General features: G+C 42.4%; 1 protein-coding gene across 1 annotated transcript; it reads right to left on the bottom strand.

Moving 5' to 3' along the window:
* Positions 1-62: 62 nt before the first annotated feature.
* On the bottom strand, positions 63-13,878 carry PROCR (protein C receptor). Its single transcript, XM_060242054.1, has 4 exons — positions 13,584-13,878; positions 8,411-8,662; positions 1,686-1,958; positions 63-847 (listed from the first exon to the last, which is right to left on the bottom strand). The coding sequence occupies exons 1-4, from the start codon at positions 13,642-13,644 to the stop codon at positions 735-737; spliced, it is 699 nt and encodes a 232-aa protein (XP_060098037.1). The 5' UTR covers positions 13,645-13,878; the 3' UTR covers positions 63-734.
* Positions 13,879-15,031: the final 1,153 nt, after the last annotated feature.

Genomic DNA, 15,031 nt, shown 5'->3' with positions numbered 1-15,031 from the left:
GCTCTCTAGAAAAGTTCCTCTTGAAAGAGAAGGATTCAATAATGACATCTAAGAAAGAAGCATTGTTTGTAGTCTTCCATTTAATCAAAACAGGCCCCTTTGCTGCTCCTAATCCAACTTTTATGAGTTCCTCCTGCTTGCCCCCAATGTTCCTGAGATGTTGAGTTGCATTTGTCGGAATTTGTCACTTTATCATACTGAAGATATATAATGATCTCCACCTCTCACTGATCTGCTGAGGAGTCCTTGGTTACATCTTTTCTTTGTATATCACTTGGAGATGATAGTGCAGTACTCGTCTCTGGATCAAGGAACCCTGTATTTTTCCTTCCATTTAGAAATGTGAATCAAAGCCATCTCACTGCATGCTCCTGAAATGAAATAAGTGTTAAATGCTGACAGTAATCTCCCACTGCCAGGGTGGTTTCTTAAAAAGTTAGGAGGGAAAACACTGAAGAAGTCCAGGAAATTGAGAACTGTGAAGAAGTCCAGGAATATTAATTTTTATACAGTGCTTTGTGGCTTCTCCTCACTGATGGTCAGGGCATGTAAAAGCAAGAGTGGAGAGCCTTCTTCCAGGTATTATATAGGAAGGTCCCTATGATGATGGTTGTCTAGCTGCTGTGCTCAAGCTCACCTCACAGGAGGTATGGGATATAGGTTTTATGAACATGGGTCTGTTTTGCAGTGTTCCCTTCAGTTGAGCTTGGTTCATAATGTTATGGTGCTTGATACTATCTTTCTCCGCCTGTGCATAGGAAGATGCAAACAGCTAGGCCCAGAAGTGCAAAGGCACCCACGATGATGCCAAGCACCAGTGGGGTGTGTGAGCGACCTTGACGTTCTCCTGTAAGGCAAGAAGAGAAAATGTGATGAGAGCCTTTCTGCATGTTTATGGGTGGCAGCTATACTCACCGAGTCATAAGTAGGGTTGTAATTCATAGGATAGCACTGTGAAAGGCTGAGCCCTTTTGGATCCAAGACATGAGCTGTTTCTCTTTGATGAAGCAGCTTGACAAGTGTTGCATTTTTAGGCCTGCTTGTGAGCAGTGGTGCATGAAGCAGCTTCCCATGCAACAGGATCAATTTTAACTACCTCCCTTAACAGGGAATCTGATGAGGATCTTGAATGGTGGAGACTACTAAAAGTAACTGTTCGAGCCTGTGCGGCCATGTATTTTCTGCACAAAGGATGAAATACTGTATCAAGCTGGGTTTAGCAAAGTCATATTTGCATATATTAAAGATTACTTTGCTTAGTGCTGCTGTTGGTAAGTGGGGGAGCGGGGAGGAAAGAAGCAGGTTTTTTGGAAAGCCTGTTTAATTTTTCCATACTGCATACTGAAATTATCAGGCATTTCACACCTCTGGTTTCACCTTATACTTTTAGTCTTATTTTTATAACTTTAAAAACTGGGTGCTTATTGAAAGATGGAATCCTCCCCTGCACCCAATTCTAATTTCTGTCCTTGTGTGGTGATTTTGTGGAGCTGCATGGAATATACTGAATGAGGTCATAGAATTGCATTGAAAAATGTATATCCTTGCTTACTAGAGTTAATAATTAGGAAACTTTTGGTTTCGGCTCAAGTAGTGCATTTGGCTGTACTGTGGATAGCTTAACAGCATCCCAGCTGTTACAAGAAGATTCTGCTTCCCAGATGTATAAAAGTGGTCATACGCACCAGTCAAGGGTTGGTTTACATCACTGTGCTGTATCACAAACTTAACGCATGTTTCTTGTAGGAAAAACTGTAGGTTTTTTGTGGTCTCGTTGTAGTAGTTCAACTGTCTAGTGGCATACCAGGCCATGGGAGAAGCCTCCAAAGGTACCCACGTAGTGTTGGCAGCGTAGAATTTCAGGAGAACATGCCCATTCAGTGCAACTTCATAGAAGCTGTGATTGGTGCTGTTGTGGAAGATCTGGCAGCCTTGAATGCAGTGTACATGAAAGGGATCTACAACAAAATAGGATTGTCAGGAATATACTTCTTGGGTACAGCCTGTTTTCAAACATTAGTTTACTCCACTCCCAGCCTTTACATCTCTGTTTAAAGCTGCACTCAGCTCTTGAGAGCAGCCTTTAGGTTCATATGCCAAGTTAAGTGGGAATTATTTAGATCATGACTTAGAACGATAAAGACTGAAATTCATAGATAAGCTCTAAGGCACACCAAGAATGAATTATTTAACACATACTACTTGGTTTTAATTTCATCATAGGTCAAGTAGCACAGACAAGGAATTCATAGCTTAGTTAAGCTTGTTTTAAAGAAGAAGGTTCCAGGTTCAGCTTTTATGAAATATAGGGCCACCTGCCCCACCTGGAAGTTTATGGGGATTAAGGCTTTACATTTGTGGTAACACCTTCCATTTATACATTTAGAATGCAAACATTGGTTTCTTTGGGGCTATTTTTGCAAGGAAAGTAATAGTTGGTGCCCCTTCAAAAACAGCATTGCTATAGTGTATCCTCATGACCTGACCAGTTTAACCTTAGATTATGCTGAACTTGAATTTTACACAGTCGCTGAGAGGTGATACTCTTTTTTTTTTTAATCCCCCTACATGACAGTAGAAGATAAGATATTGGATTTATATCCCACCCTTCACTCTGAATCTCAGAGCAGCTCACAATCTTCTTTATCTTCCCCACAACAGACACCCTGTGAGGTGGGTGGAGCTGAGAGGACTCTCACAGCAGCTGCCCTTTCAAGGACAACCTCTGCCAGAGCTATGGCTGACCCAAGGCCATCTCAGCAGGTGCAAGTGGAGGAGTGGGGAATCAAACACAGTTCTCCCAAATAAGAGTCCGCACACTTAACCACTAAACCAAACTGGCTCTCTAGGTTGCCACAGGCCTGCCTGACTTCTTCACTGTCCCAGCCCAGCAGATAAAGAGCACAACCAGAACCAATCAACAAGCCTCCCAAGAATTGGATGTCTCCAGCAACCCTGCCCACAGCCCTGGAGATAACCTCAGTCACACAGTATTCTTGAAGGGTAACTTAAAGGAAAGCATTCTTTAAAGCTTCCTAATGACTTTTATTTTATAGTACTTGATGCTAAGACATTGGAATGCATGTAGACAGTTTGGGTGGATATAAGGTTAATGAATTTTTTTGTTTCTCTGAAGCCCTGTTGGGAAATAGGACAGTCCTGCCAAACAAGGAAGGCTGGCTATAGTCCTGCATCTAGCATTTCCAGTTTAAAGGATTTCCCAAAGGCTTTATCTGCCTGCATCTGTGGAGAAATGCTGCTTATAGGAATAGCCAAGAGTGGACAAGATAATAAGCCAGTCAACTATAAAGTTGCAGGTAGCCATACTGATCTAAAGTAAAATCCAAAATAACATCCTTTTTTTTATAATAAGACCAACCAAAATGATAGAAAACATAGAAGTTTTCATGTTTTCCAGAATGCTTCATCAAGCTTGGTGTTTAAAAGAGGGAGGCTGAAATAGTTTGTCATGATCTCAAGGCCTGGGCCTGCTAGCACTGACCACATATATAGCTATGAAGTGGTGGTGGTAAAATTCTGCTTTTCAATCTTCTCTGAAGAATCACAGGATGAATTTTTAAAAACGGAGGAGAGGTAACCTCAGAAAATGCGTTCCCCTGGCTTGTGCACGTGAAAACCTGCTCCAGAAAACATTGAGAACATTGTATGATGTAGTGTGGGGCAGGAAGACAGCAGCTTCACTTGGAAATGTGGGAAAGTCGCAGACCTCTTCTTGCATGAGCAGAAATGGTTTCTGCTCACTCCATATAAAAGTGTCTGTAGATCTGATATTATGGCAGTGCTGCTGTCCATTGGATTTTTTTCATAGATTTGTTGCAAAAGAAGCATGGAAAGAAACCATTAAAGGTAATGGAACTGATAGCTAGGGATGTGTGCACCAGGAACAAAATTAACAGTATTTTAGGTTATTTGGGTCCCAAATAGTAGTTGGTATCTGATTAAGGTCTTCCCCCCCCCCCCAATTCTGATACTATTTGGGTCCCTTATTCCCTATGAGGGGTGGGGTGGGCTGGAAGGGTTGCTTTCTAAGCAAATTGCAGGAGAGCTGGTACTGCCTGCTCACTAAAGACTGGGTCAAGGGGTTCAATTCTGTGTGCCCCTGAACAAGGAGTCCTCTACCACCCTCCATTGTTTCCTATTGGGGGGGATCCATGCTTTCTCCAGGACAAAAAAAAAAAAGCTGCAACCACTGATCAAAACCTCCCAATGCAAACAACTAGCAAGCCCAACAAAACCAGGGAACCACAGCAGAGCCACAGGCCAATGTGGCAAGCCCAATACAACTAATGTCAAACCACAGAATCTAAGCCAAACCAACTTTAGCGGTGGTGGTGGGGGCGCAGTTGCAAGCCCAACACAACTGAGCCAAGCAGGATCCAGGGCCAATGTGGCAGCACAAGCCTATCAGAACCAATGTCAAACCACTAAACCACACAAGAAACAATCTCCCAGTACCAAGAGACCCTAGTCAGACAGACACACACTAACATGACATCACTTCCCCAAGGAATGCCTCAGCAACAGGAGGAGGTTTGGGCACGCAAGTTCTTGTTTCTACAGTCTGCAGCCTATACCATCATTGGCTCGGAGAAGCCAAGAAACAGCTGCAGCTGCCCTTCATTACTGGCGCTCCTATTCCTTCCCACACCTATAAAGAAGAAACAACAGCAATGTTACAGTATGCATTTCAGTCAGTTTCATTTTAGGTAGTTCTGGGAGTTCTGTTTTTTTAAATTGACATAACTCTCACACATGACACAGGTCTACCTAGACCGCTACTTTCCTACTGTATCTTATGAACAACATTTTTTGGTACTGTATTTTCTGGGAAAAAATGCTGAGAGTTGCTCCTGAACCCTACCAATGTCTGCCTATACTGCACTACAGCAAATACAGGGGGGAGGAAACCTGTGTAGAATCACAAAAGAAGCACAAGACTTCATGATAAACACAAGCTGTGCAATAAATTATACTAAAGCAATTGAAAAAGGAATGCAATGTACTTTCACAAAATCCTGAGGGAATGATCCCATCTCTACATAAGACTCAGTACAATGCAGACTTGACTGAAGGGCACCATGATGTTCATACAAAAGTTCAATCAATTAAAGTGGAACTCCCGTTCCTTGCACTGTACTTTTGTGCTGAATAGAAATATTTCTGATGTTGCCAAATTCTTGTTGGTCCAGACGCACAATCGTGTTGTAATGTGACAGAATGTTAATCAAACTGTCCCATTTCCCACAGTGGCTTCCTCAGACTTGCGTGCTTATAGGACTCTTGAAGGTACTGCCGACACTTGTGAAGATGTAACTTGCAGCGCTAATTAAGCAAATAGCAGACGTGCTGGGTGAACTGCTTTAAATCAGGCAACGTTTGGCAATGTCCAGCAGTGTTAACATATTAAGTGTTAATTTAACAAGTTGAATAGTAGGTGCAGCTGCATAACAATCCCTGGATTAGGAGAGCAGGCAGCTAGCCAGCCACCAGAAGAAGACTGCAGATTTATACCCCATCCTTCTCTTTGAATCAGAGACTCAGAGCTGCTTACAATCTCCTAAATCTTCTCCCCCCACAACAGACACCCTGTGAAGTAGGTGGGGCCAAGAGGACTCTCACAGCAGCTGCCCTTTCAAGGACAACCTCTACAAGAACTATGGCTAACCCAAGGCCATTCCAGCAGCTGTAAGTGGGGAATCAAACCCGGTTCTCCCAGATAAGAGTCTGCACACTTAACCACTACACCAAACTGGCACCAGGGGCTTTAACACACCCCAGCAGCCCTCATTATCCCGTGCAGAAACCCACACACCCTTTCTCCACTTTTTATGTGATTTTGGGCAGCAAGTGGCTTTCTGGCCTTTTAATCATGAGGGAGTGTGGCCAAGGAGAGCCCCAGGTGAGCAGGGTCTGCTTCAGCTGACTCGATATCTAGGCAGCCCAAGCAGGCCTCGCTTGCCCATGGCTCTCCTTTCTTGTGTTGTGTTGCTTTTGGCCAGTGGGAGGGGCAGCATATGCTAATGAGCTCCACCACCTATTTTTCTACAAAACAACCCCTGCTGAGCAGCAAACTGCCTAGTGCCAGCTCTTACAAGCACCTCTGCAGGCAGCCCTCCAGCAGCAGCCTACACAAAGAGGGCCCTGGAAGGCCACTTCATTGCACCACCCCAACCAGAGGATGTGATGGTAGAAGGCAGCTTTGGGGCAGCCCTCCCCCTCCGCTCCACCCTACTCTGCTTAGCCTTTTATCCAGGGCTGCATTGGCCTTTCCTCCTGCCTCTTATTATGTCCCCCTGGAGTCTGATTGCAATGCCAAAGTAAGCCAGCTGTACTACAACCTGCCTGACACATTAACCTACTTGCCTTTTTTAAATCCCCCAACACAAACTTTTTGTTTTGTTAAGCTACACCTAGCCTGGTTTCAAATGATTTTTAAAAAAACTGGTTTGACTTTCTAGCCTAAAACCTGGCTAATTTTTAGGGTAACTAGCTTGGAGATGGAAGTATGAAATCTTTTTAAAAGCCTTCATTTACCTTCTGTTTCCTACCTAGTCTTCAAGAAAAGCCTGACTTCCCCCCCCAAAAGTAAGAACTCCCTTCCGAAAACCTGGAAGACTAAAAGATCGGCCTAAAACACGATTTTTAAACCACCTAGCTTCAATTGTTTTGAAGTCCAGAGCAAGGTTGGCCTAATATATTTTTAAAAAGTTAATCTGTGCTCCAGCTATTGTTTGAAAAACAACGGAGTCTTGTCTTAATTGCCTGGCACAAACCTACTAAGGGAGGAAGCCTCAGCCATATGCTGAAAATTATTTTGTGCCTTTTAAAATACCTAAACCCTCACTTATGCTAACTTTTTAAACCCAACAAGAAGTTTCCCTTAGAATAATTATATTGTTTAAAACTAATGGAAACACCCCAAAACTGAAGGATTATTTGGGTTTAACAGAGTGCTCAAGGCACATAACACAGCATCTGGTTTGTGTGTGCTGACAAGAAGCAGACACAAAGCCTCTTTATCTCTGCAAAACCTAATATGAGTCCTTTATTGTAAAGAACTCCATTCTAGACAGGATAGGGTCAGGATTCTAATCTAGTCCAACTAGCTAGGATGGATAGAGAAGCAGGAAGCACGTCTTGCCCTCATGGTTCCAAGATGGAGAAGGCATAGCATACTGTGGAGATGATCAGTTTCCTGTCCTGTCCTGCCCATCTATCTTTCTGGATCTCTTATAGCACCCCCCCCCCCCAAGTCTGATACTAGGAGAGAGTGCCAAGTCCTTCACTTCCAACAAAAACTCCACTATACCACTCCCACCAAGAAATACTATAGTATAGACTAGAGTAAGGAGAACCAGAACAGTGGGACCAGAAAGGCTAAACTTACTAAAAGAGCTGAACATGGAACACACACCACCTACCCAGAACTAACCCTTTAAAATTAAACGTGCAATCCCCCCGCCCAAAAAAAAACCCCAGACCCGAAGAGCAACAAAATAGTGTGCAAGACATTTTAAAATCTAAAAAACAGCCAAGGCCAAAGAAAACTAGCTTTTTAAAAGGCCAGAAAGCAAAGCTTCTCCACCCACCCACACCCCATGCAAAAAAAAAAAAAAAACAAGCAGTGCAGCGAAGAAAAAACAAAAACAGTTAAACTTGAAATATTTTAAAACCAACATTCAAAGTGACAATTTTCTTCAGGAAGGCAGGAGTACCCTCCAAATTCCAGAAACCTCCAAGGCAGCAGACCAGAGCAGCAGAAATCTGGTAATGGAGTCAAGCTGCAGCCAGGACCTGGTTTTATGCTCTTCAACCATTTGAATTTGAAACAAAACTAGCCTATGAAAAAATCACAGAAGAGCTCCTCCTAACATGCAATCCCGTTTGCTTGTGAGAGCTGCCTCCTTCCCCTTTCCCTCCCCTCTCCCAGGAAACCTGCAAAGTTATGGGGGGAGAGCCAATTCTGGAGCTTTAAAACTTCCAGCTCTGGCTTCAGTTATTTTTGGGATCAGATTACTAGTATTGGGGAGTGGGGGGGGGGGGGGGAGAGAAGATGCAGAAGTAATTCTAGACTATATTGTTGCCAACACAGTTACAGATAGAGTTGCAATTATATATGCACCCAATATCTATAGGTGAGAGGCATCAATGCTGTCCTATGTAAAGCTACTCCAAACTACACTAATTAAAATCAATGGCCTTAGCCTCCTAGGCTACTTGCATTACAATCTTATGTAGACTCATTTCAGTCTATCTGCAAATTTGCCTCCAAATCTCTAAATTACACTGAATGCTGACCAACTCTAGCACGTCCCCAAGGTATAGGATGACAGCTAGTTATGGTGACATCTACGACCAGCACTGTCTTGCTCCCGACTTCATTACTCACATGCTATATTCCTCTCACGAGCTACCACTTTGACCATGTCCTGGAACTGCTGTATGTAGTTGTACAGGTTCTTCTTCCTCTGTGTCCAAAGATTGGAAGGCTCCAGTGGGAGCAGCTGACTTACATTGAGCTGCTCATTGTGCCCTTCCAAAGTATGAGTGAGCTTTCCATCCAGAGTGGCATTGCCCACAACTTCCACTGAACCATCATCTGGAAAGTAGGACAGATGGAGCATATCGATAGCATGATGATCTGAGAGACAAAAGATGACAACAAACGTTTAGGCTGATATTATAGTGCATGCCAGGGCTACTACAAAAGGCCTTAAAATCCTGTGTTCCAAAAACCAGCCTTGTGAACAGGACCCCCAAAAAATGGTAGACACACCCTTTGCAAAATCATTCTCCTCACTCAATTTGGCACTACAGGCAGAATTACTGGTCATTTCCAGAGAACATTTTGTGTATTCAGGAAGGAAGGCATTCCCTCCATGATTTTCCTTCTAAAGGCTGCCCTCTTGACTGACTGGCTACCCACCCTCTGCCCCAGACTGGATGGCACCAGCCTCTACTACGGTTACTTTGGCAGCACCTTCTCTTTTGTTCAAGTGTAGCAAAATCAGCAAAGTGTGAGGTGAACCTGCCAACTCCTCTGCTGCAAAGGTAACGGATTGTTCTGGGTAAACGAGAAAATACTGCAAATACAGCTCTTGGTTTTGTTAAATATTGTGCTTCATGCTTGTAAAGCCAGTGAAACTGAAACAAGATGAAGCTGCTTTAGGAATCAGAAATCAGAGGAAAGGCAAATTTCCTGCTTTTTTCTTCATTTCTGTGTGTCATTTCTGTTTTTAAAAATGAGGCAAGGTGGGGCATCTTTTTGCCTTTTGGCTTCAGGTGGAAAAACAGCGTGATTTTTTTAAAAAAAAAATAACTTTGTGTCCCTCATTTAGATTGGAACCCCAGAGTAGCTCACAATATTCATAACATTTCATTTAACAAAGTTTTTTGTTTAAATGTTAAAACAATACTATAAATGGGCCTGTGTGAGAAGAGGTGGGATGGGAAAGAGAAAAGATTGATAAGCAGAATTTTACTATATTGCACCTACACATCTGAAACAAAAAGTAAACATTCTTACAAATGGAGGAGGATGGGGAGAAAACTAGAAACAAAAGGTCTGAGCTGAACCAGGAGTAGACATGTGAGTGTCTCTGTATTTTCTCTCCCTTTGTCTAGAATACTGTGGTCTTAAATGGCTGCTGTGGTGAGGGAAAGCCAGCCCAAATGAACCAGGAGCCAGGTGTGTGGTGGTATTTTTGCCTACTTCTCCTTCAAAGCACTTGGACAACACAGCTACTGGGATGGTGGAAAGGTCAGTTCATCTCAACCAGAAGCTGGTATGGGACAGTGGTTTCACTTGGCTATTCCCTCCCACTCACATGAAGTAACCAAACCTGTCAGGGCTATGTCAAGGAGGTTAATGCTCCTCACAAGCTGGAAGGCATTTTGGCAAACCACACATCTATTTGACCATTTTTGACAAAGATACTGTGAGCCAAGCTGCCATAAAGTCATCAGCCCTGGTCAAGGATTCACAGTTGTTCGTCATAAGCAGTATAGCTCAATCCATGTTCAGTGGTTTACCAAAGCCATCTGCTAGAAAATGTATAGAGTCATATTCTGAGAGATTATGTCTATTTTCTTCCACAGCCTGGCAACAAACAGATCTTGAAATCAGATGCATGATGAAATTAACATATGCCATCCTATTCCAGCTGCCATAATGGAACAGCTTTTACCTTCACCTGCCTCTTCCTTCTACTTTCTTTGTGGTGGAATTCTGGGGTGTTGAAATAAAGCCTGCCTCTGCTAACATACAAGTGAAGGGAGAATGCTGAAAAAAGCCCTTCACATAAGAAGAAATGGTTTAGCAGGGTTGGAAATACATAACTGGACTGGGAAAGCCAGTTGGGAGGGGGCAGTTTGAATTATTCACATACAAGCAGTGTGTAGGGAGGTGTGGAGTGTTGTCATTTCTTCCCCTTTCCATGCCCCCACTTGGTAATATTTTAAAAGTAACTTGGGATGGGATGGGTTAGAAAAACACTGTAGACACTCTGCCCATTTGGTGACACAGCTATGAAGCAATTCACCTTCCTTTCCCACACTGCAAAGGCAGGACCGTGCCCTCAACAGCAGCAGAAAAAGGATCAAGAGAGATCACTGGCAGCCTGGCCTACTGTAAGACTGAGGCAAGGGATGTTGTCCCATATTACTGACTTCTTCCCCAGAGTCTTTAGTAATGCAGGAGCTGTGCTTATGATTGAGGGATGGCAGTCCTTGTAAAGCAGAGTCAGATGTCAACAGCTAAGACGCGCATTGTAGAATAAGGATAAATTGGAGATCATGAAGTTTTGGGGCATATTTGTGGGCACAGAGAGGAATTGCAAGAAGATATGAGAGTCATTGTTCAGGGTGCACTGAAACTGCATATCAGTCTATATATTCCTTATTTTATCAGCTTGACCTCTGTTTCATAAGAACATAAAAGCAGCCATACTGGATCAGACCAAGAGACTATCTAGTCCAGCATCCTTTTCCACACAGTAGCCAACCAGACACCCCAGAACACCTATAAACAGTTTACAGACCAAAGCCTCCCTCTAGTTGCTCCCAGCACTGGCATTTAGAGGGCTGCTGCCTCTGAAAATGGAGATTCCAGTAGTTAACTTATGACTAATAGCCATGAAGTCCTCTGTTCCCCTCTTAGAGTCAAGTGAATGAACAGTCATCACTACATCCTGTGGCAGTGAATTCATCAAGTCAATTACGCTTATACTGGGAAAAGTGCTTCCTTTTAGAATGCTTGAATATCTGCCATTGCCAATTTTTGCAGTCACTCATCGACTCATATGTGCCTGTTTGGCAGGTTCCTCCTACTGGGTGGTGTAGTTCTTAGCAACACATGTAGTTTTAAGAAACGTGTAAAGCTGTTCAGCAGGCCCTTGAATCATTCAATACTGAACTGAATAGACCCAGTGATCAATACAAATCAGATTGTTCTAGTCAAACAGGGTTAAGTTCATCTGTCAAAAATGTTTGCAATTAAATTCACAACATTCCTGTTTCCTTTTGTTTATCCCGAATCTACTGCTTATTAATATCATTAGGTGCCCGTGCATTCTAGCGTTATGGGTTTGGGGGGAAAGTTCGCCCTATTCGCTTTTTCTACTTTTTGCATAATTTTATAAAGCTCTAACATGTCCTCCTGCCCCCAAGTTTTGTTTTCTCCAAACAAAAAAGTTCCAACCTTCACCTTTCCTCACATGAAAGGTGCTCCAACACCATCGGCAGTTTTGTTTCTTTTTGCACCTTTTCCACTGCCACAATATCACTTTCGAAACACAGTGATCAGAATGGTACAAAATATTCCAAATGTAACCGCAACATAAATTCATATAATGGCATTTCTATACTGCTCATTTAATTTTCAGTCCCTTTCCTAATAAGTCCAAGTATAAAATTTGCATTTTCATGACTGTTGCAGATTGACTCACAATTCACTACCCAATCCTATCTACCACAGCCTCAAAGTTTTTCTTGATAAGTCATTACCAGTTCAGATCCACCTTGCTGCTCACCACAAATTCAGGTGTCTCAGAAAGCCACAAACAGTGTGGGTTTCTAACTGCATAGTCTGACAGCTCTGGATTGCTTTCATGTTGAATTGTGATCCAGTGGGTCACCTCTGGCTGGGTCAATAGGAGTTATTTCATCCCACACAACAAGACAGATGTTAGTTCCTAGCTCCTAACTTGCATTTGGTGCTATGGAATTTGTTTTACTTGTTGCTGTAGCAGCCTGAAACTTGATTCTGCTTTGCCTCAGCCTGTCAGTAAACCCAGCATAACTTGCTACAAGGAAAAAAAGTTTTGAGTCCAGTGACACCTTTAAGACCAACAAAGTTTTATTCAAAGTATAAGCTGTTGTGTGCAAGCACACTTCTTCAGATACAAAAAATGGAGTAGAATCCCCTCAGGTCCTACTTACAGGAAAAGAGAGGGTGGGGGGCAACCGTTAGGAAGGACCAGAATGCATAAGTCAAGCTGAAATAGGTGGCCAGTATGAAAGATGAATGGCAGCAAATTAGCACATAAATGCAATAACAAAGAAATGTGAGAATGAAGCTAGAGTCCAGCAGCACCCCCAAGACAAACCAAGCTCAACCCTGGGTACATGCAGGAACAGAGACTCAGCATGTGCACATTTCTTCACATTCATTGAAACAGATTTCCTCAAATATTACATGCGGGTGGGGGGGTTAGTTGTCAGGAAGAGCTAATTGGAGTCAAGATGCATAAGTAACTGAGCAACAATTACAGCTAAGATTGGAATAACAAATATGGTAGGACATGTAAATAGCAGCAAACTGGCAGGCTCAACAGAGATATCGGCTTTTCTCACTACAGATACTAAGTCATTCAATTCTTCCTTATTCCCAGAAATTGAACTTTGTTGAGCCCATCCGAAGAAGTATGCTTGTACACAAAAGCTTCTACTTTGAATAAAACTTTGTTGGTCTTAAAGGTGCCACTGGACTTTAACTTTGTTCTGTGGCTTCAGATTAACATGGCTAACCACCTGAATCTATCTGGTATGAGGTTTTTTTAACACCATAACCTGGGGAAAAAAATCTGCTTTTTCTCTCATTTTATATCCAGCTCCTTCTTCCCTGAATGTGACTTTGTGGTATTTGGTCAGATGAAGAGTTCTAGGGAATTCAAAAGTTTGCACACAGCCTACTAGAGGATGTGTCCTAATAAAAGTATCATATGGGTTGCATTTTTGGCATTTTGTATATCCCATGTTTCCATTCCTCTCCATCAACTTAACAATTTTGATTCAGTACAAGACTAACTTATTAAACACAGCTTGTGTTCATAAATAAAACTAGCCTTAAAAGTTTTGTCTGGTTTTTAAAATCAGAAACCCACAGTTTTACAACTACTCACAGAATTGGATATATATGAGGCTTTAAACAATAGGCATCCCCCCTCCAAGCTATACATAATAAATATCTTCCGTTTCACAAAATCCTGCTCCCAGTCTTTAAGGTTTTCTTAGAGCAGATAAGTTAACCTAGAAGCCTTAGAGAACCTTAGATTTTCACTTACCTGCACCGTATGCCTGGAGGCAGAGAAGCCAAGGTAGGAGTGGCAAGAGCAAGACTAACATATCCTCTTATCTGCAGAAGCCAGGAGTATTTAGAGCAGAAGATGCTATAGTGGGTTACAAGGGATAACAAGTTTTTTATACTTTGTCACTGAAGTGGATTCTTCTGAATAATGCAGGCACCACTGGGGATCTTGCTCTCTGTCCAGCTAGAACTGGAGGAAAGAGACCAAGACTGGCAGGGAGTGAGAGGGTGGAGCATGTTATTCCGTCGTCTTTCCAATTTCCTCAGAGGAATTGAACACTTCTTCCTTGCCAAACCTCGCCTCTTGGTTGTTGCTGCTGTATTTGAGAAATGATTTTTAAAAGACCAAGATGACCCTGTTCTTATCATCTGAAATGATAGGAAGAGAGAATAGAAAAACATGAACCAAATATTTTTGTAATATGAGTATATCTATTAGGAAAAAGGGAAGACAATGTGTTCATGCAGATGACAGAGCCTCTGCATACCTTTCTGGATCACAATGGCGTCTGTTGTACAGATTTAAGATGCAGATTTATAAAGCATAGTATATCTCTGCAACAGGTATGAGAAGAGGTGGTGTGGTAACAACTCTGGACTGATGGATGTTTCAAGCCTCTGTCTTTAGAACATGAATGCATACAGTAAAGAAAGAGCTAACCAACACAGAAAGTACACAAGCCCAGTATCAAGTTTCTGAGTCTTAACAATAAAATATCATTCAGTAGAAGAATGTTAACACAAGGAAGTTTGACCCCTTTGTTTCTTCTTTATTCTGATAAGTGTGTCTTGTCTTCGTTTCCTTCCATTCTTTCACTCTTGTTTACCAATTGACCTTCACTTCCCTCCAGCTTTTGCTCAAATGAAATGGGGGTGAACTATACCCCTCTAATCTTCCATAAAACACAATAGAATAATTACCCAAAGCTCCATGCACCTCTTCTTCCTGAAATGCTAACTGGGAAGACTGAATGGCTCTAACAGCAGACAGGAGCTGAATTTTGCTTGCGATGCACATAGGGAGGATTTACACATATATGTAAAACACTGCAAATACTAGAATGATGTCACTCCATTTAGCATTTTGTTTCCCACTGTGAGCTGTGACATGTGTGCAAAGGGATTGTTTTTGGTAACATGTACTAAAATACCAAACCACTGAAAAGCAGCCTTGTGTGAACTGGATTTTTGGCAATGTGCAGTCTCTTCTAGACATATTATCTGAACTGCCTCTTTCATGTACCTGCCTGTATAGATGGAGGGGATATAATGCACCTGAGGAACCTTAAGGACAGTGGTACATCAAAGTACAAATCTACCAGTAATTCCTTGGATCTCCCCTGTTGTGTCTTGCATTTCAGTCCCGAAATTACAACACAGCAGACGCTACGGATGTAGCTCCGCAAATACACTCCGCCAATCAAG

The sequence above is a fragment of the Heteronotia binoei genome, chromosome 6, assembly GCF_032191835.1.
Source record: "Heteronotia binoei isolate CCM8104 ecotype False Entrance Well chromosome 6, APGP_CSIRO_Hbin_v1, whole genome shotgun sequence".
NCBI classification, from domain to species: domain Eukaryota; kingdom Metazoa; phylum Chordata; class Lepidosauria; order Squamata; family Gekkonidae; genus Heteronotia; species Heteronotia binoei.
Note: the sequence above shows the minus strand (reverse complement) of the source record. Positions and strands in the feature narration are given on the sequence as shown.